This window comes from Pleuronectes platessa, chromosome 10, assembly GCF_947347685.1.
Source record: "Pleuronectes platessa chromosome 10, fPlePla1.1, whole genome shotgun sequence".
NCBI classification, from domain to species: domain Eukaryota; kingdom Metazoa; phylum Chordata; class Actinopteri; order Pleuronectiformes; family Pleuronectidae; genus Pleuronectes; species Pleuronectes platessa.
In genome coordinates this window covers 22,205,816-22,229,061 of record NC_070635.1, presented here as the reverse complement: position 1 = coordinate 22,229,061, position 23,246 = coordinate 22,205,816, and the positions used below count along the sequence as shown (strand labels likewise).

The 23,246-nt window shown below is 41.2% G+C and overlaps 2 protein-coding genes across 2 annotated transcripts; both read right to left on the bottom strand.

Moving 5' to 3' along the window:
• Positions 1-3,180: 3,180 nt before the first annotated feature.
• On the bottom strand, positions 3,181-8,405 carry zgc:101716 (uncharacterized protein LOC492784 homolog). The gene is made up of 8 exons (XM_053433132.1): positions 8,152-8,405; positions 7,074-7,175; positions 6,240-6,383; positions 5,299-5,349; positions 5,062-5,203; positions 4,772-4,907; positions 4,330-4,462; positions 3,181-4,194 (listed from the first exon to the last, which is right to left on the bottom strand). Exons 1-8 carry the CDS (start codon positions 8,254-8,256, stop codon positions 4,018-4,020), a joined length of 990 nt encoding a protein of 329 aa, XP_053289107.1. The 5' UTR covers positions 8,257-8,405; the 3' UTR covers positions 3,181-4,017.
• A 1,315-nt stretch (positions 8,406-9,720) lies between these two features.
• On the bottom strand, positions 9,721-23,072 carry LOC128449818 (zinc fingers and homeoboxes protein 1). The gene is made up of 8 exons (XM_053433131.1): positions 22,389-23,072; positions 19,977-20,303; positions 19,403-19,866; positions 18,911-19,123; positions 18,161-18,376; positions 17,370-17,534; positions 16,042-17,250; positions 9,721-15,096 (listed from the first exon to the last, which is right to left on the bottom strand). The coding sequence occupies exons 2-8, from the start codon at positions 20,188-20,190 to the stop codon at positions 14,824-14,826; spliced, it is 2,754 nt and encodes a 917-aa protein (XP_053289106.1). The 5' UTR covers positions 20,191-20,303; positions 22,389-23,072; the 3' UTR covers positions 9,721-14,823.
• Positions 23,073-23,246: the final 174 nt, after the last annotated feature.

Genomic DNA, 23,246 nt, shown 5'->3' with positions numbered 1-23,246 from the left:
ATAGGGCCTCCCACCGATTTCGGTGCTCGGGCCCTAATAATAATCATTTCAATTTCAATAGGGCCTCCCACCGATTTCGGTGCTCGGGCCCTAATAATAATAATAATAATAATAATAATAATAATAAAAATCCTTACAGATTCAATAGGGCCTCTCACCATTCGGTGCTCGGGCCCTAATTATATCAATAAGTTAAATAAATTAATAAGTTATCATCCACTTTCATGAAACCTCCCTTTTGAATAAAGAGATGTCATTAAACAAATTCAAAAGCTTTAACGACACAAGATCATTAAAAAATAACGAGGATCTGATTCTTTTTTACAACTATCCCAACGGTTCAGATTCATTAGTTTGTTCCTGTTTCACTATCTTTTTTTACACCACAACTCATTTTGGTATCATCTTAGAGAGTATGTGAATAGTTTTTTTTATTTCATTGTGGTTGTAAGGGTAAATCTAAAATACTGTTGCATGTGCCTGACCATGCTCTGATCAGTAATGACCAGCAAAGACTCAAGGGCCAAACTCTCTGGAGATCTTCATGGTATTATAAGATCTGACTACGTTTGAGGTTTGGCTTTATTTGAAATTAAATTTTAGCTGTTATTATCACTCATAATTTATTTATTGTTACATCGAGAATACTGTTGAGATGAAGATGGAGCTGTAAAATAGCTTTAAATCGACCTGAGAACCATTTCAATGCAAATCAAATAGGCTATTGTCCCCATCGGGAAATATTTATTGGACCAAAGTGCTACAGCAGCTGTAGACAATAAATTGTGTAACAAACAACAAAAAAGAGCTCACAAGGAGTTATCATGTAAGGATTTCATGGGGACCTATAATAACGTTTATATCTCCCTATATTGAGATCCTGAGAACAGGCAATTTGGTTCAGTCAGTTTCTCATGTGACCAATGTTACGAAACACACATCATCTTTCATTAAGATCTGTGATGGTTTTCCCTAAAGTCTGATGATTTGACACGGAATTGCCCTTTAAGTTAAATTTTTTTTCTTTCTTTTTCTAACGCTCAATCTAGATTGTGAAGATTGATAGAATCTTTATTAAATCTTAAACATGTACAGTGCACTTTCAAGACGAAGAAAATAAATGTAAATCAAGTCTCAACTCTTATGTCGTCAATATCACATTTGTTGTGTCTCATGATTGCATGGCTTAAGAAATCAGATAACTGTTGTTGTGCTGTAGCAGGTACAGTTTGGATCATTGGAGAAACTGCCTTGCCCCTTGTGGTTGAAAAATGCTGCAGAGTTGGACTTGACTCACGGAGAGTTTGATAAACCACTAGAGAGCGACCGCGATTCACTGAGCTTTGAGTTGAGTTCCAGCTCAGTGTGGGTGTCCTTCTCCTCTTCAGTGTGAGCTGCTCCTCCTCTGTGTGCTGCCCGAGCGGCTCATTGCCTCCTCCACGTGACCTTTCACACCCATCACCATGGCAACATCTGTCATTGACAGCAGCAGAAACAGGTGATTGACTTTGCAGAAAGATCCCAACATCATTTAGTGTTTTAAGTGTTTGTTAATCACTTGGATTATATTTTACAGTCATGATTTTCTCTGCAGAGGTTGGCAATTTTGGAATTTTAAAATAACAATAACTTTTGCAGTGAATTGGTGCCGACACTGGTTGGAGTCTCGGAACTTCCTAGACATCAGAGCACGTTCTGGCTCACCAGTATTTTTCTCCCAACACCCGTTATTGGAGACCAGATGAACAGGTGACAAATTCTCCGTATTTAACCTCTGAGACCTTCTGTTCTTGGCTTGTATTTGCTTTTGTTTCTAATAGTGCTTCTTATTAATCTAGAAAATTACTTTCAAACGTAATACCATCAAATGTAATAAGTTATCACTGCTTCCTTGCTGGATATAGAGTTAATAAACTTGTGTAACAGCCGTAGCAGGGCAGCCTTTTCAGGTTTTGACCAATTGCAGCTTTTACATTAATGTAATTGACACCATATTATTGCAGTGATTTGGCTAAAACATGTTGTGTTCTATTAACATCTTTTTCTTTTCATGACCATTTTCCCTCATGGGACATGACGTGGAGGAGGAGGAGAAGAAGGCGGAGGAGGAGGAAGATGAGGAAGGCAGACAGAGGAGAAGAGCCCCACAGAGCGTCTCCATCACATAGAGTCAGACATACAGATCATTGTCACATTCCATTATGGACCATGTGTCATAAATTTGAAACATACTTGAACTTGATTCACTCGTACATCAGGTTTTACAAGAAACTATCAAAGCCTCACAATCATACAACTCTGGATTTTGGCCCAGGTATCTGTGATCTCCTCCTCCTGTATCCATTAAGTGTCTCTTCGCACTCAGACCCTGGAGGAAACCCCGGCGGAGGCGTGCCAGCTGGGCCTGGAGTCCGACTGGCAGGGCGACGTGGCGGAGCGCCTGCAGCAGGTCGACGCTGAGCAGGAGAGGGAGAGCGAGAGGCTGGCACAGCTTCACAGGCAAACACTGGCAGATAGCAGGGACTGGCTGACACCACGGGAGATGTGGCAGGAAGGAAGGTGAGAACAACAAGAGAATGTTTGTCAACACATCAGTTTACATGCTGTGTTGGCTTGGCTGTCACTTTGAAATAGTGAATGTTCTTTTCTGTCACATTCGGTCCTGAAGAAGAGCTTTTTACTATAAAAATGACTGATGCTCAGTGAGAAACATCTGATCATGTACATGTCTGAAGTATTAATTATGATTCATCACTAAAGATAAGCTTGTTGGCTTTTAGTTAGACTGATAAGCATTTGTTCTTTGCAGTGATATAGATAGATATAGATAGATGGATAGAGAGAGAGATAGTCAGAGACTACTCTAACGCCGAATTTTTGTTGTTGTTCTACAATTATTGATCCTGATACAGTTTAGTTAAAAGTCAAACTGTATCGCATGTGTGTGTGTTCATGTGTATGTTTAATAACTCCACAGTCTGTGGAGACACTGATCATGTTTGCATTTTTTCATTAACGGAGATTTAGTAGAATATTCAAAGTGTTTGTGTTTGACCCCTCTGCTCTCCTCAAATGGGTTTTCAGTTAGTTGGTCAGCTGCTCAGGCAGCTTAGTGTTGTCACAGAACCTGAATGGGACTAACTCCAGTCAAGTCCTGAGATGAGACATGTAACATAAACGTTTGTGTTGTAATAATAGTTTTAATATTTCAGCTGCAAAAACAATAACAAAATAAACATCAACAATTTTAATGTTTGATGAGTGATTTAGACTCAACCGATTAAAATGTCTGACATTGTTTCTTACTTCAATGCTGAACACAATCACTGTCATTACATTTCACACAGTACGAAGAGGATGGAAAACATTCAAGTACATCTGGGTTGTTTGGTGCTGGATAATCTCCCTGTGCACTGGTACATTACTATTCCATTTGAATAATAGACTGTAGCTGAAAATGATGACATGACTGGTCTTGATCGCCACCTGGTGGCTGGCTACAGTCCAAGTTATAAATCCACCCTCCACCATGTTAGCAGATGGGTTATGAAGAAAATTAATATTTAATGACAACATCATATACATATTTCTAGGTGTTTCTGTATTTTCAGGTTATAACACTGATGTATGTACATGTTTCCAGAGAGTTTCATTTTAATACTGATTCGATGTCATAAATATGGGGAAACTGACACGTGATTGGTCGAGTGTGTTTATCAATTGGACCTAGCTACATAGCTCCAGCCGCTGATCACTACTGCACAGACTCTGGCTCAAAATGCTCAAGATGGCAGCGTTAGAATCTGGAAGTGGAGATGTGTCCGTCTTTATATACCTTATAAATGACCAAAAGTAAACTTTTGAGCTGTAGTAGTGATTTACTGACATAAAGTGACCATGAGGCCCAGGATCTGACTTTCAGTTCGTTCAGTCTGTGTCCGATACTCTTTAATGGGATCTATCAGTGGCTGGGCCGACTTCAGTGTGGTCTTCAGTCCCGTCTGTAAACATTCAACATCAGGAGCCTGTGTCCGTCTCTGTCTGACTCAGACTTTCGTCAGTCTCTAACACACCAGTCAGTAGGATCTTGTCCCACCAGCGCTCTCTGAAGCTCTGCACACACACACTGGCCAGACTCTCTCCATCCTGGTAGTCCTCCCTCATCTTGTCTGGGACTAGGTCCTCTGACATCACCTGGGCAATCAAAGAGAGACATTGAATGGTGTAAAACTGTCTTGTGACTTTAAGTCAGTGGCCCTTCAACTAGACTAACATTAACTTCAAAAATATCAGGTCTTGATACGATGTGCATCAGTATTGCATACTCACCTCAGTGAGAGTCTGCAGTGTTGATTCTTTAGGATTTAGCCGCTGCAGAGCCTCATCTGTCGTCTGTAGGGCACGTTCACTGCGCTGCAACACAAAGGAGGACTGCTGCTGCCGGAGGATTCTCAACACAAGTCTGAGGGAGACAAAACAAGCAGGGAGACATTAAGGCCCTGTTCAGACCTGTTAACATCATCCGCCCTGAGAGAGTTGGACAGATCTCGGGTCCTCCGTTGTCATGAGTGTAAGTGACAACTGATCAAAAGTTGAAGAAAAACCCTAAATTCTAGAATTCCTTGTAAATAAATGAAAGTTTTATTGGATTACACAAAACATGATGATTTTCAACTATTACAATATGTTTCTAGTGGTATTTGTTCCTACTTCTATTGTTGAATGATTGATATTTTGTGTGTATGTGGCGTACATTGTGTAAACAGTGTACCTTGTCCTGACGAAACAAGTCCAAGCTTTGAGTCGGAGTCTGTCCTCATCCATCTCTGCTGCCTCCTCCTGTATCTCCTCAGTCTCTCCATCTTTCTTCTCCTCTGCTGATTCACACCTCTCAGAGGAACATAAACCTAGTGAAGGTAAACAACATTACCCATAAGTAAGTGTATAGACAACAGAACAAGATTGTTTATTTATATATAGCAAAAAAGTAAATCATACTGCATAACTGACTTAAGAAAGGATATAGGTATTCAATGAGATAGGAAATGAAGTCAAACCTACTTGTGGGTCTGTTCTCCAGCAGCTGCAAACACATCTGACCCAGGTTGAACCAGTACCAGGGGTTAAAGGGCAGCAGGCTGCACAGCTGCTGGAGACATGACATCTTTGATCCCATGGCTCCAAAATGCTGGTAGATGCTGACCTTTAATAAAAATGTAATGTTTATAACATAACTTTGTTATTACATTTACAGGTGTGTGTGTGTGTGTGTGTGTGTGTGTTCTGACTGATGCTGACCTTCAGCAGCAGGAGGCTGGTCAGGTGACTGGTGTTGGAGGCTTCTTTCCTCTGGAGAGAGAAGTTGTAAAAATTACTACCAACTACAAACTTTTCAAGCCATTTCTTACTGATATTTTAATTAAACACTGAAATGCACCTGGCTCCTTCAGAGAACATCTGAAAAACTTAAGATGTATTAGGGTTGTTGTAATTTCACATTCTGCATGAAAAAACAACCTCTGAAGGCAAAGGCTGCAACTCTGACACTGGTGGACAATTGAAACCAGAGGGCCGACAATAAGCAGATGTGGTATATTGAATTATTAAAGATGTTCCAGGTGTTTGAAGGCAGACTAATGTTGGAGCTTCCTGAGACACATTAAAGCACAAATGTTATTGGCTCATAAAGCTAAAGTCATTGAGAAATAAAGCCTGTGTTAAGAAAGCTTTGAGATTTGATGAGTTTACTTGCATGATATTGACGGGGGAAAAAACAAATGATTAACATGAAAGTAACTGGCTGCTTGAAAAAAATACATTTTTTCTTACCTAGGAATTTTGTGTAGGATTTATCTTAACAGATAAGTACCACAACCTATGTTTTTCGTTTGATATTTTGCAGGATTGAGTTAAAATTAAAGAGCAGATTTCTACAAAACTGGGTGGATGGATGTGGTGTGGATCAGGGAAGAACCCTTACATTTTGTGGCAGATACAGATCAGGGGGCTTATTACATTGCTTTTCTTTACCATTTCAAGATAAGTTTTTTTTTTTTTTTTTACATTTTAATTGATTTCTCATATTATAATTTAAGAATCTTAATTAAAAAGAAACAAAAACTACAGTCAGCAGGAAAGATATCTATGAGTGTGTGCAATTTGGTGCCGCTTGATGAATTCACAAACACTGCACACCTGTGAGATTTTCACTTCACAAGAAAATCTCACAGGTGACTTACCAGTAAGTCAGCCAAATGCAGAGCCTTGTCTCTCTGTCCCAGTGTGGTGCAGCATCGGGCCATTCCCTCCATGACATCTCTTCTGATGGTCAAGTTGTTGTCAGCGAGCACCTCTAGGCAGCAGCTGTATGCTTCTAAGGCTTTCTATACCCACACACCATGACAACAGAAACACAACAACACACTACACATCAAAGTGGACAATGAGGTATCAAGAGAAAAGGTTATCATGTGGCAGCGACTATGAGTCCAGTCAACATCTTAATTTGTTCCAAGCAGCTTTTGTTGGTACCGTTACTGTGAAATCACAGAAAATAACGGACCATTGCATGTGTGTATAACCACACATCATGGTCACATAGCAGTGTTTTGTAAAAATATAGCAGTTCACAACAATTTTTACTATTCTAAAAACTTAATCTGGTTTGATCTTATTTCAGGTCTTCAGATAGTTTTTCTGTACTTTAAGGAAAACTGCATGCCGACTACAATATATATAGTTTACACTGAAACATGGTAGGTAATAAGTAAACAAATGATATCATAGTCTAAATTAAAAAGTGATGAAAACCTTCAGTGCTCTTTTGGATACACGACAGAAGCTGTACCACTGACATCCTCTTGATTTACATTTAAAAATTGAAGAGCAGCATCACATAAATGCTTCAATACTGGTTCATGAAAACAGTTTTGCCGTAAATAAGCTCAGAATGTTTAAGGAGAATAAACTAAAATCCTCAGATACTCTGGCCACTAACTTTTCAGATAGTCTGTGTGAAACAGGAAAATTGCAGTGGTCTGAGGTTCGAGATGATCGATTGACCAAATACCAACCTGATGGTTCCCCTGTCTCACGGCCAAGTCACCTCTGAACTTGTAAACTTTCTGTTTCTCCAGCGCATCGTCTGTATCGAGAGCAGCGCTGTCACAAAACCACTGCAGAGGAGCAAGACAAGGAGAACAACACAAAGACACTTGAGTCATTAGGGGCCACTTATCATTGACTGGTGGAGAATGTTCTGGACTTTTACACATTGTACAAGAACCTAAGCCACACATGCAACATGAGAAAGTGTCACTGAACCAAAGAACAAACACAACACATACTCAACAAATAAGACACACTAGGACTAGGTTAACATGATCACACATACATATAGAGCAACATGGATAAATACACTTTGATCCAGTTTATTCAGCTTTAATGTTTAACAGCTAGCTAACATTTTCTCTCGATTTTACACCCTGAGAGTATCTTTGCTCATTTAGGGAAAACTGCTGACTATATAATGTATTTGGTACAAAGTATAAAGGACACCAGGATTGAATAAAACAAAAATTGATACATGCCGTTTGTTACATTTGATTACTTATAAGTATGTCGTAAATAAGTCACATCGTTCTTTACAAAACCTTTACAAATATTCAAAGAATTATTCTGATGAGAGGCGCCTTATTGATGTAGCAGTGGCTAACGTTGTGAGGCTAATGATAGCAGGTACTTCTATCTTCTAAATTGAGTTTGGGATGAATAAATGTATCTCTGTATCTTAATCTCCTATCTTACTTCAGCAGTCTTCTGTTAGCGAGCAACGATTAGCAAGCTAATGTTGGCAGGCTAGCGATAGCAGGTACTTCATCAGTCCAATGATAGCAAGTAATAATTATTAGGCTAATATGGACAGGCTTGGTAGGCTAACGTTAACAGGTTAGTGACAGCAGGTACCTAAGCAGTCGAAAGTTTGCTAGCAATGATTGGAAGGCTAATGTTGACAGGCTAACATCACAGTTTATTTACACCTGTTTACACTGTCCACTCGGCATTGAACCTTCCTGGCAGTACTGAGTCCTGACTTCAAGACTACCAGCGTTAACCTGCCTGGTTTGGTTGGTTAGAGTCGGACTCACTCACCTCTGGTTCACACAGTTTAGCGTTGTATGAAGACAGAGACGCACACACTCGGTCTCTTGCCTCCGAAAACACAGAGTCGTCAAACGTGCTCCCTACAAGCTCCATACGGACCTGAAGAACACTCCAGCGACTTTATTTAGACAGTCTATGACTAGTAAGCGAACTTCAGAGGATAAAAGTGAAGTTTACACACTCATGGGTACGCTGTCTCTCACTATAAACTGTTCGACTGATACAATGTCCACTGCCAATAGTTCCGGGTTGAAGGTTCCGACAGAAAAATATGCAGCTCAATCAGCAACAGAGAAAACATTACATATAAATATCTCCTTAACTTTCATTTAACTGGACACTGACATCCCCAAAAACAAAGGCTGCAATCACTTTCTGTATTCACTTTGCCCCCAACTTAAATACACACACACACGGACCATAACAGAAGTTTCATATACGTATTTCATTTACAAGTTTTTTTATATCAGCGTATGTATACAAATCAAATTAACATGAATAGCATTTAATTTTTGTAATTACTGTACACATCTCAATTATTTCAGAATTTATCAGAGTTTAGATAATCAACTCTTGGCCTGTTAAAATGCCAAGTATAGTAAAGAGAGAATAGAAAAGACAAATCCTTAATGTTCTTGAATCACTTCATGACATTTAAAAATGTCATGCTGAGTAAATGTTTGTCAATTACATTTATAATCACCCCTCTCCAATTTAACCATAAATTGCAATATATGTTTCTTGCATTACTTTTTTCCTTACTACATAGATGACTCAACACAGAAAGTACACAAAGGCTGTGATTAAAACTCTGTTTTGTTGTAAATCATGTTTAAACCCGGGGTGAGAGAGAAACTATCAGAGAAGTCCCTCACTGCCACAAGTCCAAATGAAAGCATGAGCTGACAATTGTATTAGAAATCGCCTTTTTTTTATTTATTTCAGTCAAATGAAAGTTACTGGCAGCATCTGATTATTGCTTGGCAATACTACACTAAACCCAGAATACTTATCCTCTAGTACATACTTCAAGTTCTCTTCATAAACAATTTTTTTTTTCCCCAGCGGTTTTCATTATTCCATCCACTCGTCTCATTTTGCAGCTGTCTTACATTTGATTTTGTGTAAGAGCTTTGAATTTCTGTTAAGTTGCACAAATATTTATTATACTGCTAATATAAATAAAAGATTCTGCATATTAAGTCTGTTGATGATCCAACATATGCAATATTATCTTGATGTGCAGGATATCCTCAAATACTGACTTCTTCCAAATTAATTGAATGCAAATCTTTTCCCCTTATTGACAAAAAAAACAAACACTGCATCACTGACGTTTTATTAAAAACACTATTAATACTAATAACTTATCAGTGATGATAAATTAATCTCTGAGGTTTTGATGAGATTCTTTGCAACATCATTTCTAGAAAAGTTACTAAATGTTGAATTACTAACAGGATTTGAACAGGACTCAATGCAGTTCTTTCTGCTCTGAATCTTACTGCTTAACATCACATTTAAAGCAAAACATGCAAAATAGTGCTCACAAGTGCACATCTTTTGATCAGAATTTATTGGGGTTCGTCCTCAAACAAGTATAAAATAGAAATCTTTTTTTTTTTCTTAATCAAGCTAAAAATCAAGCCAGGGCCCCAATAACAGCCAGGATATTAAATTAACATTGCACAAACTGACTCATAGCAGGTCGCTTCAAGTTGATAACTGCAGGGAAGCCCCAAAGTTTGTTTAGGTCTCTAGAGCAAACCTGCAGAGGCGATCGCACATCACGTTTAATCAAAATTTCTGACAGACACATGGGCAGAGTGTAGATGGGGAAGTCCCTTCCATAGACACAGAAAACCCCCATGTTGAAAGGTGTGGTTGCAGAGCTTGTTCATGACGGCTGTAGACAGAACAATCATCTGCAAAGAGTCCCACCTCAAGTAAATCAATCCCAGAATCTCCTCTTCCAGTCATCCATCAGGTGTACTGTTTAAGACGAACCAGTTCATGGTGGGATTTTACACGACCCAAACTACAGCTTATTTAGAAAACCTGGTAAAAAAGGACTTAATATCAGGGGTGACATCACTTGAAAATGGCACAATAAATATCAGTTGTCTTTATATTAACACACACCCATTTATTAAAGCAGAGCATGGAGTTAGACCTTTGGGTTCTTCCTACAGTATCTGTGTCTATGGAAACAACTGTTACTTAATACAGGAGCGGAGAGATCACTGTCATCACTCTCTGAACAGGTCTGGAGATGTACACTGTATTGAAGCAGGAACAAAGAGAAAAGTTTACAAGTTCAAAGCAACTCAAGCCCATTAGAAGCAAATAAATTGGGGTAAAAACTGTCAGCAGATAAACTTAGATAAAAAAAAGAGACGGTGGAAAGTCCACAATTAATTGAATAAAAAAAAAAAATATTCATACGTACAGTGTATTACAATTCTGACAGAATGCATTTTTTTTAACCAAAAAGCTAGCTGTTATATAGTGAAAACATTTGAATCTCTGATTGCATAAGAAACATTCAACCAATCTACTCTAAATACAGAAAACGAGTGAGGACTAAGCAGAAGTATAGCGAAGCATACAGATATGACACATGAGTATAATAGGACAGCAGGTTAACTACTCAGATCACAATATAAGCTCTACTGCACAGGAATACTGGGACACATGAAGAGAGACGGATATAAAATCACAACTCAGAGAAGAGACACGTCAACGGAACTGAGAGAAATATTTGAAAACCTAATTTCCTCATGTAATACTATTACAATACCTTTCTCATTAACCTCATATCGGGATAACTGTCATCATGTTAAAGTATTATTACAAAACACTTAGTCATTATAGGCTACTTGAGAGACACTGGTTAAAAAAAATAATGGTTCAAAACTGGGCAGCAGACACTGAGATGCAACAAGGTCCAAAATCAATGGAATCCTACATTTCCCATAAGGCAGCAGCAAGTCTTTCATTAGACTTACTCTGGTTTCAAGACAAATCTGAGATGACCCCAATGACATCAATATGTCAGGGTTGTTTTAAATGTTTCCCTCCAGAGCAACAAAAGACTACATTCAAAAGGACTTTATGTTCAATATTAATGGAGTGCCTCTCAAACCAAGTTAAAGTGTTGCTCAACATTTTAAATAAGATTTTTACATATTATCAAGCAAATAAAAAACCTCCCATGTGTTACAAAAATGCAATCTTTGCAGGAGCATGTCTCTTCTTTGAGTTGTGATTTTATATTTTTTGCAACCAAAGTGTCAAAAAGCCACTCGGGCAAAACACTGGTTGAACTCTAAAACAGATTCTATTTCAAAAACACTACTCTGCTGTATGTATTGTATGAGTCAGTATTGTTAACAAGCAATCCACTGGTGTCTGGACAGAGTTGTAATGACACAGTTTCTTTAGATACAAAATAATAGTAAAGAAAGAGCACACTGTAAAAGACTGTGGGCTGGATACCTGGATACAGAAGTAAGCCTAACCTCAGAAATAAAAGTTAATCTGGGACAAGCCCTTTTGTAGCATGTGTACAACATTAGCACACAAAGTACAAGGATTCAAACGGTTGCAAATGGCTGCCAAAGAATCACCTCAATTGTTGAGACTACAAAATCACAAGCAAAGCACTGAAAGTAAACATTCTAGAGTAGTTGATCGAGAGAAAAAAACAGGTCCATGATTGTACTAGTCAACTTAATCATTCAAAATTAACTAGTCTTAAAAGCTACACAAAAGTGTTATCTTAGGTTAGGCTTCTACTGTGCCAAGTATACCAACCCAAAATAATGTATGTACAAAATGAGCAGTTGTTCATCTTAGTTATTGCATGCAGTATTAGACAATAGGTTGAGCTCGGCATTTTGAATCTGTTACTTGTTATTTGCGCTTGTCACATCACAACAAAGCAGTTTCAGCTCTCCTTCAGCTGCGACACTCGGGTACCAACATGTAGTATGTGACAAGTGCTTATTAAAACAGAACAAAATTCAAAACACCAAGGTTATTTGTTTAAGGACTTAAAACAGAAGTTTCCAATGTCAACTTCAGAGTATTTAGGCATCTTTTAGCATCAGCAGGAAGCAGAGCTCGGTCATGCATCACACCTTCGTTTGAACAAGACTCACTGGTTCACAAATTCACTAGTTCTTTTGTCATCTTTTGTCGAGTGTTGGTGAAATTGTGTTCAAACAAGTATACGAGCCATGTAGGCACATAGGTTTATCTGCAAAGCTTCATCAGAGTCTCTCCCCCGTGTGTGAACAACTGTAGTCGAGACAGTTTTCTGTCTATTGTCCTCTTGATGCAGTACAGCACAAAGAAAACAGCTGGAAAGCGGAGCGCTATTTGGTAGACTTCCCACCACAGAGGGAATGCTGTGCTGTTCCTTCAGATATCACGATTCCCTCCATGAGAGAAATTTATTTCCCCAAGAAAAGTCCTTTTTGAATTTTCTGATTGGTTTCAGTTCTTGTGGAGTCGTCCCTAACAGCCCTGTCATTTCAGAGACAGGGAACCAACAGGACACTGCCAACATTTACAGGAACATGTTTCAGGAAGTGCACATGAAAACTAGGCATTTATTTTACAAAAGTGGCCTGGATGAAAGTTGTTGAAGCGGCAGGGGCAATTGAGAGCAGAGAAGGAGAGATAGGAGACAATTCCCATAATTTAAAGCCAACAACACAAACAGATGTAACACACGCGCCTTTTCAAAAGGACAGATGGTTAAAAACTGGGCTCAAATTGTGCAATTTAGCAAAACAAAGTGGTAGGTGATTGTTCTACTATTTTCTTTTGAGCCATATGAACATCGAAATAGGAAATAACACATATTATTATAAAAGTTGATACATTGATAATATTCCTCCCCTTGAAAACACACTAAGGATAAAAAAGGCAAAATACTGGTTCAGTTCTACATCATACAAAAGAGATTTGGTCTCTCAGAGCCATTTCATGGTTAAATAAGAGATTAAGGTGCCTAATCAGGATTTAGTCCACTGGGAACACAAGCGGACAAAGTGCAACTTTTAAAAAGTTTAGTTTAGGTGCTTCATGTTCTTCTGTTCAGTGCAGATTGGAGTCCGATTATTATTTAAAATACTGTTAAACAGTGCTTCTTAAAGTACGGGTCAGGACTAACAATAATTCTCAGGCCTCATTTTTAACATGAGCCTAAACCTAAAGGCAAAAAGTCGGTGATTTGGTGGTGATAGCAGTCTTGTCAGGGGAAAACATGCGGATCGATTTACTTTCAATTCACACTGGAGCTGCAGCTGGTGCTTGTATTTACATGCATCCCCCATTGGAAACAAAACACAGTCAATCCCATCAGAATCCCACCACAAGCAAACTCTAAGTGAAATGCTGCAGCAGGGATACTTCTGTTTGTTTTTATGTCATTGGACCTACATGTCTGCCTCATCATTCAGTTAACAAACAGGGCCTCTGCTTCAAACTGAAGCTCGCTGCTCCACACATTCAGTTCTGGCACAAAAGCCTCGTGCTATCTGAATTTACATAACCTCTTTCCAAACGTTGATAGTAGCACGGGATGAATTCTATCAAAAGGTGAAGGTGTTGTTAAAAAACATTAATAGCAGTGCATATTTAACCCATACTGTGGAATTCCTCCATCAGATCTGTAGGTGCTCCGTTAAAAATCTATAGCGATAATATTAATGACAAATGAGTCACTTTTAAGGGAAGACTGGCGCAGACATACTGCGTTATTTAAAAGCATCATGGCATTGGCATTCATTCAGCGTTAAGGTACTTTTCCTGTCATTTAAAGATGACATACCTGATTTACACTGTCATTATCAATCCAATATTTCCAGCTCACACAACCTGGTCGATCTTCACAGGTGCTTTAAAGAACATGCCGTAATGTGTCAAATCAACCAGCTCCTCTATGAGATGAATGCTGGATTATTAGGGAGATTGCTCAGCAGTGACATCTGGTGATAGGTTTCTAAGCACCTTTGTTAAAATAGTGTGCAGTTAGTTTGGGACCACAAGTAAATCATTCATAATGCTTGGGATCAAAGTAAGAATTTAGTCCTGCGCTCACAACAGCATCACACACTACTTCTTAGGGAAATGCAGCATAAATGTGAAAAATAAAATCTTCCTTATTGGCTTCATTTAAGCAATGAAGGAGTGCAAATTTAAATAGGAGCATGCTGGACATTGGAGCTGTCAGTTCCTCCAAAAAATAATGAATTTACAACAGTCAGTATTCCTCAACTGTTTCTGAAGAACGGTGTATGGGTGTGCCTGGATATACCATCTTTTGGGGCAACTTTTTCATCAGTTCTCATCTTTAGCTCAGCTTGAAGATTGCACTTCATGGTATTCGTATTCACAATTATTGTCTACAATGTGTCACATCACCTACAGTTAATAAGGTAAGTGTTGAGAGAGTTAAAGTTATGGTCCATCTGTTAGTCGCATCTAGACATGATTCAGAGATAGTTTGAAAAAACAGTTCATCAACGTTGCTAATGTGTACAAAAGAAAATCAGTGGCAAAAAAGACTTGGTTCGGCTAACTGTCCTCCAGCATTGATCACGTCTCTTGTAACATTCTGTAATGTTTCACCATCACTTTCCACAATCATTAGTCTTCAGAAACTGACAAGGATTTCCTGACGCTACGCGATGGTTCCCAAACCTCACTGTCATCCGTGTCGTCGGCATCCTCCTCCTCATCTTCTTCATCATCTTCTTCATCTCCCATCCCAGTTCCGGTCTGGTCCTCGGGGGCCACTGACGCCTCTCCCTGCGCCTCCTCTCTCTCCTCTCCTCCCTCCGCCCTTTCGGCAGCCGGCTCCTGGAAGGGATCTGCACCTACGTCCAAGCGCCGCTGGACCTCAGCAAACCACTCCCTCACCTTTACAGGAAGAGATAAAGACAACAGCAGGGTTGCGGCTATTATTGAGGACATCAAGGTTCTGTCATTAGTGATATTTCAGGCGTTTTAGCAGTTGTATTTATATGATGGTAGGTTAAACTCTACTTTTACACAATTCCTATTTTTCTACTAAATATAAGTTGTTTGATTGGAGTTCTGCTCGATGCATGAAGTCCTGACCTCAGTGTTTCTAAAATCCTGCCAATCTCCCGATAACGATCATTATAAGAAGTGTTGCTACAAACGCTCTTAAACTCCAACAGGAAATGCTGGATGAATGCTGATGTTGGAAATAATGATGAAATCACTTTAGTAACTGCCTATGAGCTGCACTATATTATAAAATCACAACATTTTCAGTTTGTTTCACTTTAAGATTCATGATTTGGGAAAGTCAGTTTGGGAAAGAGAGCACATTGATTCAGCTGGTGCACCAGGAATCATAAGTAGGATAAGGAAACAGATTGTAGTGACCTCTAGTGGTGAGGTTGCAGACTAAAAGCAACTGGAAAGCCCTCGCCTCACCCTTCCCTTTCAGAGCGTGTAGGAGAAGGTACGGTGGCCTTCATGTAACATAAAAAGGTGCAAGACCATCTGCAGAACCAGTGTTGGGTTTGTCCATTTTAGAAAAATAGGAAGAGCTTATTCTAAGCAAATGAAAACTCATTTCTTAGATTAAGGTCATAATAACCAAATGAAAACATTATCCTCGTCCCCTCCCAACCAATTCTCAATGAAACTGGAAATTGCAAGATAAGTAAAGAAATATAGTAAAATAATAATTGTAATATTTACTTTCATTACTGAAAGTATATCTTGCACACTGTTCTTTTCAGAGGCTTTAGGGAGATGGGGCCCCGGTTGACAGCTGACAATAACAGAGTGATACATGTCCTTGTTTTCTCACATCCTAATCAACATTACCTGTTCATAGCTCATGTTGGTCTTGGTGACAAGCTCATCCAGGTCCTGCTCGTTGAGGAAGTGGTGCTTCAGGTAGTACTCCCTCAGGATCTCCCTCCCAGTCTTGAATTTCTTCGCAGGGGGAGATCTGTCAGTATCTACACTGGAGGAGGCGGACCTTCTTGGCTGCTTCCTGGTTCGGGAACGACCCCACCCACGGTTTCGGCCGCGTCTTTTTCTGCCGCCGTTGTTTCCCATTTTAGTTCCTCCTCCTCCCATGCTCGCTCCCTCTACGTTACCACTCTGGTACTGAAAGAACCATTTCAGGTTTCCGTTCTTCCAGGAGTAGCGAGAGTCACCGAACCAGCTGACGATGTAAGACCGAGGAAGGCCGCTCTCTTCTGCCAGCTGGCCGTACTCCTCTGGTGTGGGCCACTGGGTCCGCACAAAGGCACTTTTCAGAATGTGGAGCTGCTCTGGAGTCTTTTTGCTCTTATCTTTTATGTCTTTCTTGCCGCTGCTGGTGGAGGGCAGATTCCTACTGCGACCTCCAGGCGGCGTTTGACTGCCTCTACGAGACGAGGTGGCGGAAGGTGAAGAAGAGGTTCCTCCTCTTTCTCCTGCTTTTGCTCCTTCCGTCTCCATCTGCCCTCCGTCTGAAGAATCTGGAGAGGTACTGACAGATGGCATTTTTCGTCTCTCAGTGAACCACGCGTCGATCTCCCTCCTCGTCAGTTTCGTCTCTGTCCTCAGGCGGCTCAGCTCTTCATCTAATGGGTTGATGCTCTTCTCGAAGCTCTCCTCCAGCACCACCAGCTGCTCCGGTGTCTTCTCTTTAAACTTCTGCAGAGTAAAGTCTGGGAATGGGTTCCAGGTTTTGGGCCGTGTCTCCTTCACAGGAGGTGTGTAGGGAGGAAGGGGAGAAGTGGGGTTATCATCACTGGAGTCAATAACAATGGTGGCACTGCTACTACAGCTGCCACCTCCTCTACCCCCTCCATCTTGGAAAACAATGACGTTGCTGTTCTTGGAGTTGCGCTGGTTGTACCGGGTGTCACTGAACCACTTCTTGATCTCTCCCTTGGTCAAGCTGGTGATCTCCATGAGCCTCGCGATTTCTGCATCAGTGACAAAGTGGTTTTTCAGGTAGCTGGCTTTCAGCTCCGCCAGCTGCTCTTTGGACTTCTTAGGCCTCATACTGAATGTGTCAGCGCAGAGGGCCGAGTTCTCCTTAGAGAGAGAAGGGGAAACGTTTTATGTTACACAGGTACAACTTGTCTGTTGACAGCAACGAGAACACAATACCAAACAAATATTTGTCTGAAAGCCAGCTTTGAGGTTGTCTTCACCTGTGGAGAAAGAGAGGGAGGTTGGACAGTGGTGGCTCGTTTCAGCTCATTGTTCATTGAGGTGGGCTGGCAGGACACTCTGCTGGAGCTCCGGGACTGACTAGGCAGTCCTGCTACTGTCAGCGTAATTGGACTGGTCACAGGAAGGTTGCCCCCTGGACCGACCTGCAAAGAGTAAAAAAATTATACATATAAGAACGACATATATATATATATATATTTTTAACCAGACTGAGAAGTATTTAATCGGTTATGACATTAAACACTTTGGAACTGAAAAGGGACAAAAACCTGGCTCTTTTTTTTAGGATTTCTTTTCCTCTAATATGTAACATATGAGTCTGACCAGACCAAAACAACTACCACTATCAGAACAGCCTGCTAAGAGAAAAGATGCCAAACTCCAGTTCAGTTCAACAGTTCACTTATTCACTCTGCATTTGTTAGATACAAGACCTGGGTTCACGAGATACAGTACAGAACATCTTTGGTATAATGTGCAGTGGCATTACAACAGTTTCTTTGGGTGTGTTACAACCTGGTTGTGGATTTTTATTTTTTGTGTACTTCTCTGTAGCGTTGTATCAATAGCTAGCATAGCACAAAAGTACGCAAGCACCAAGCTTCAGGCCTGCCCACCGTCAAACATAAATGTAAGTCCAGCACAAAATGTTGTTTTACATATTCTCTCAATGGAAACGAAATACAAATAAAATCCATCTGCTTCAGACCTGATTCAAAGGTCAAAGCCGAGTCTTGGTAGACATGGCACGTTGTCTTTCCTTACCTACCTGTGTGAACACCAGGCCGGGCTGGCCCACTATCTGGCAGGTCTGAAGAATGGACTGCAGGCCGTTGGCAGCAGCTGAGAGCTGGTGAGCGGGTATGACAGTGATGGTCTGAGGCACCGTGTGCACTGTGCCGTTAAACTGTTTCCTTCTGGCCTCCTCCACCTCCTCGGGAGTCCAGCTGACACCGTGCTTCAACCGCTGAGCTGAGAACCACACCTAGGTGGAGATCAAGTACAGTTGCTCAGTTATTTTACAAAATAAGCCAAAAGGCATTATTTACTATATTCAATTCAAAACCTTAATTAAAATCAAAGTGACAATTTCAATTTTTATTAAATACAATATACAGAATAGGTAGCCTCTACTTGTAACCTTTGAGTTATATCACAAGCAGAGCCCCTTTTACACAACCTGATCGAGGCAGGAAGGTTGTTCTTGAATTTCACAGCTACAGGAAGATGCATATGCTGTTTATGTTGGCAGAAGAGGAAGTCACACATTCTAATCTGTGTAAAGGCTGCACCAGCATGGGTCTAATGTTTATGTGTTACATGTCACATTTCTGAATGCTGGCATGCTAACTGATTAACAGTCACACATTGGGTAAGCATGATGCTGGCTTGTGTGGTTTAGTGTAAACAAGCACATGTAGACTGATGAGAGGTTTTCGTAACAGGATCTCTGTATAAAAGGTGCTATAGAGACAGATGAGTGAAAGAACCACATCCTTTGTCCGACACTTTCATCTACCTTGATCTGCTCCTCTGTGAACTGCGTCTGTGCTGCCAGGCTGCTGATCTCGGCCATCGAGGGGTAAGGAAACCTCTTGTACGTGCTGCCCAGCAGAGGGTTGGTGTCCATGGCCGCGCTGTAGGATGGGATGCTGCTGAGGGGAATCAGCAGCTGAGGCTGAGCTGCAGCTGCTGCCACTGCACTCTGCTGGGCCTGGAAAGCTGACAGCACCTGGGACAAAGGAAGAGATGGAGGGATATTTGAAATACAGAGAGTGGTGCTCACACCCTGATTGACAGCTTGCTGTCCTGAAAAAGTGTCAATGGATATATACAACCAGCTTTAAACTGTCATCTAACATCCATGTTGAGGATAATTAGCATTATGACCACCCTGTAACATCTTATGACCTATATTCATTTTACATAGAAAGGGTTATATGCAGTGTCCTTACACCTGTGCTGCTGTAATGAATTTACTGAAATCTTTAATAATCGAAAGAGTCTTTACCTGTGCCAGGCCAGGAGGCAGAACTGTAGGGTTTAAAATGGATGACTTCCTATGCTGCTCTGATGGCGGGCTGACAAGCAAGCCACTTCCACCGAGCTTCATGGAGTCATGCAGCAGCATCTCCACAGGTGTCATCGGCCCCAGAGGAGCCTCAATGGGCTCCTGCTCTCCCCCCACCTCTCCTTCACCACCTCCCCCAAAGCCGTCCACTGCCTCGTCTGCCGCTTTCAGGGACACAGCGATCCTCTTGGGTTCAGACTTGGTCTTCAACCTCATGATGGGTGTCTTACTGACAGAAATGGCAGCGACGGACACGGGGTCTGCTCCTCCCTCCTCGGGCGTCTCACACTGTTGCTCCTCTGTCGGCTGATCGCTGCTCGGATCCTCTGGAGCGTTTGTAGCGCTGCGTTTCAGTGAGGGATCAAGTACCTCACTCTCCTCTACAGTAGAGACACTGGGCTCATCTGTAATATTCATAATAACAATATAACATTTGTTGTGACAAATATTTCCCTCTGGTGTTTGTTCAGTGACGTAAACATGGGAGTTTGGGTCAAAATGAATCTCACAGTACCAGTATCTGGTGGCGTGGGGACGACCACGACAGCCTGACCCAGCTCCTCTGCAGTCGGCCCATCCTCTGCTCCCTTCTTCACCTTCCCCTCCACCTCCTCCTCCGTCGCCTCTTCCTCCTTGGTCCTCTCTGTTTTCTCCTCCGCCTCTTCCTGTTCCACCAAATTAGAGGACAGCACCATGCAAGGTGTGGTTGATTTCCGCCGGCTCGACATCGTGAAACCAGTGCCTATTTACTTCTTCTCAGTGTAATGAAGATCCGTGGCTAAAGTGTTGAGGGTCACATGGTGGTTGTGTTCACACGCTAGACTCGTGAATTTGTTTATCTCTGGGGAGGAAACAAAACAGATATGCAGATGTCAAACGTGTAATAAGTCACAAAAACAGTCTGTGTGAACCCTGATTGGTTTATATCCCTGGCCTGTTTTGAACCTCATTCTGAAACATCTTTAAAGTGATTTAAAATGTATTTTGTACTTTTATTTGAGTTCTATTGCTTGGCCAATCGAAACTACACTGATCTGCTACAACATTAAAACCATTCACCTGTTTTACTGTTGAGACTGATCAGTGTACATTAATACAGTACTTATTTTGTAGAAAGCCAATGACAATTTGCCTTAATGGCTCCTTCAGTGTAACAACTGTGAGGACGTTTTTTCACCTGCTGCATATCAATAGAAACTGAACATCCTTACTAAGATGAGGTAATGCATTTTGGGATAATGTGTTTTAAAACAAGCGATTGCCAATGGTTTTAACAATTAAAACACCAAAGACATACTCTTAAACAGTTTTATCACAAGTTACTGTAAGCTGCAGTTTAAGACAACAATGTAACAATACAGAGATACATGTGTTTGTCATCATTTCAATAAGTATTTACAGAATAAGCCTAAAACATTATGCAGTGTTTCTTGTGTCTATTAAAAACCATATTTCACCGTTTAACTGTCAAAACATGTATAAAGCCTGGTGTTAATGTAGCCCAAACACATCTTAATGTTAGCACTGAGTACTGAGTCTGCATGAGGTGCACTTTCCTCCGCATCAAGACTAACAGCATTAATCAATATGGTTCTGTGAAGAAATTTAACAAAGTGCTGTGTTGACATTTGTAGCATTACTAAAATTTCTGATGGTAAATGAGAGTAATAAAGTGGATTTTAAGGTTAAGGATTTTATGACTAAGATTATTTCTAATAACTACGTCAACAAGACATTGCAAGGGAACGCAATTGGTGAAAACACTACAATTACTTTATTATTACACTACTCTTACCTTTTCTGTCGGTTGATAAATATTCAAGATTATTCACATACTTTGATATTAGCAGCACCAACCAAAAGGCCGGTTATCTGTCAAGCAAAAACACTAAAAAACATTTGCTGATGTCAGCTTATCATATATAAATATTCAGCTTTTTTTCTCATTTTCATTTTCATCAAACTGCTGGCTGACAAAACATACTTAAAATACGCCAGCTTGAGTTCTGGGGAATTTGGTAACTACACAAGTTATCAATTTATATATCATGAAAACATTTTTGGGGATCCTTAAATTACAAAAGTTGTATAAAACCATAAAGACAATATGAATTCACTAGAAGACCTGAATTGTGTGGCACCAGGGCCCCTGACTCTCAGGACAGCAGCCACCTCACTTTGCTAACTGGTTTAGGTTCATCTGTTTGGGAATGAGCCCAATATGAACTCATATAATAAGGACCTTGATGTTCAGGTCTTGTCTTGTTGAGGAGTCTCCTGTCAATAATCTAGTGGGAACGTTTCTATTTGGGTTGACGCTGTGCACAAATGACACATATTCCATTATATCATAAACCAAAAATAACCATAGAAACAAACCAGGGATCCAGGTATTACCCCAACACATGAGTATTGTGCACAGTGACCTCACAGGCTGTTCTAACACTATTATCCCACTGCTATTACAGGACAACAAATTATTGATATACAAGATGACCATTCAATCTTACTCTGGATGGCACACACACTGGCTGATGACAACATATACCTGACTCATGTCTTGTTGTTGTGTTGTTACACAGCTTCACCTGAGGACCACAGGTTCCTTCACTGACACATGTGCTACAAACAAAAGGTGCGGGTGTTCACTTGAGAGGCAGCAGTGTACCAGTGTGCTGTTAGCCTTCATCTTGATGAAGTGAGCAGCACTATGCTAGGCTGCACACGCACATTTGCATGGGCTGAAAGCAGCGCTACCATTAGGAGGTGTGTTGCAGATGATTCGCCATTATTTCATTAACGCTAGACCGGTAGATGAACGTGTGTGTGGAGGCAGCAGCGTGTAGCGTGGATGTGAGGTGGGCCAAGTAGCCAGTGTTAGCCGGGGCCGGTCGTTATTATTGATCACGTCTGGCGGTAAACTTACTGAACTAGTGGGATGCGCATGGTGCTGCTGCCGGGCTGTCTAGACGAGGCGAGAAGTTAATTTCCTGGGTCCTGGTCTTTGCCGTGTGTCGGCGTCTCTCCCGTCTCGGTCCCCGGGGCTAAGCCTCCACAGCCCCGCCGTGGCCGGGTCGAACAGGCGCGCTCACGTTCTTCGGGCTCGCAGGTTTCAAAGAACCCAGCGGCGGCGGGGGCGGAGGAGGGAGGCGGACAGACGGACCGGTCCAGCGGCTACAGCAGCTCCCGTCTGCAGAGGCTTCGAACACCGCTCATCTCCGTGTCTTCTCCCCGGCTGAGCAGCTGAATTCACACCGGGGCCGGCGCCTTTGTTCCGGCCAAACCACCACACGCACCTCGGTAAAGAGACGTGTCGGTCGGCGCAGTTTTACTCCGCTGACCTAATTCTGATATGTTTTAACGGCAGATTTTTTTAATGATCAAACGGCGTCATCATTCAATGTGATACGTCCTGACGTCATTCCCCGGCGACTCCCGCTGCTCGCTCAGTTCGGAGACTTTGGCTCAGAAACGCAGGATTTCACCACAATAACACGTAAAATATGACATATATGTAACTGTGTTTGTGTATAAGAGAGACCCTGGGCATGAAGTGTGGTTCACAAGGCGCCGTAGCAGTGACACCGAGCTGATCCTGGGCTGCGTGCCACCGTGTCCTCACATGACCCAGCAGAGCGGCAGCAGAAGCTACTTGAGGACACGCCACTGAGTTTCACTTGCACCTGATCCTGTCTCATGATGCCAATCAGTCCATTATTTCAACCTTCTCTTTATTGTTTGTTTTTCATTGATCATCTTGAGAAGCTGCTGTGCAAACCCATCG

Bases quoted from the DNA above. Each gene is read 5' to 3' on its own strand.
- zgc:101716 (XM_053433132.1), bottom strand. From the start codon at position 8,256: ATGGAGCTTGTAGGGAGCACGTTTGACGACTCTGTGTTTTCGGAGGCA. The intron at 6,384-7,073 runs GTTGGTATTTGG...GTGTGGGTATAG, and splicing joins TGAGACAGGGGAACCATCAG to AAAGCCTTAGAAGCATACAG. The intron at 5,204-5,298 runs GTCAGCATCAGT...TTTTTATTAAAG, and splicing joins CCAGCCTCCTGCTGCTGAAG to GTCAGCATCTACCAGCATTT.
- LOC128449818 (XM_053433131.1), bottom strand. From the start codon at position 20,190: ATGTCGAGCCGGCGGAAATCAACCACACCTTGCATGGTGCTGTCCTCT. The intron at 18,377-18,910 runs GTAGATGAAAGT...ATCTCCACCTAG, and splicing joins TCACAGAGGAGCAGATCAAG to GTGTGGTTCTCAGCTCAGCG. The intron at 17,251-17,369 runs GTGAAGACAACC...TCTCTCTCTAAG, and splicing joins CTCCCTCTCTTTCTCCACAG to GAGAACTCGGCCCTCTGCGC.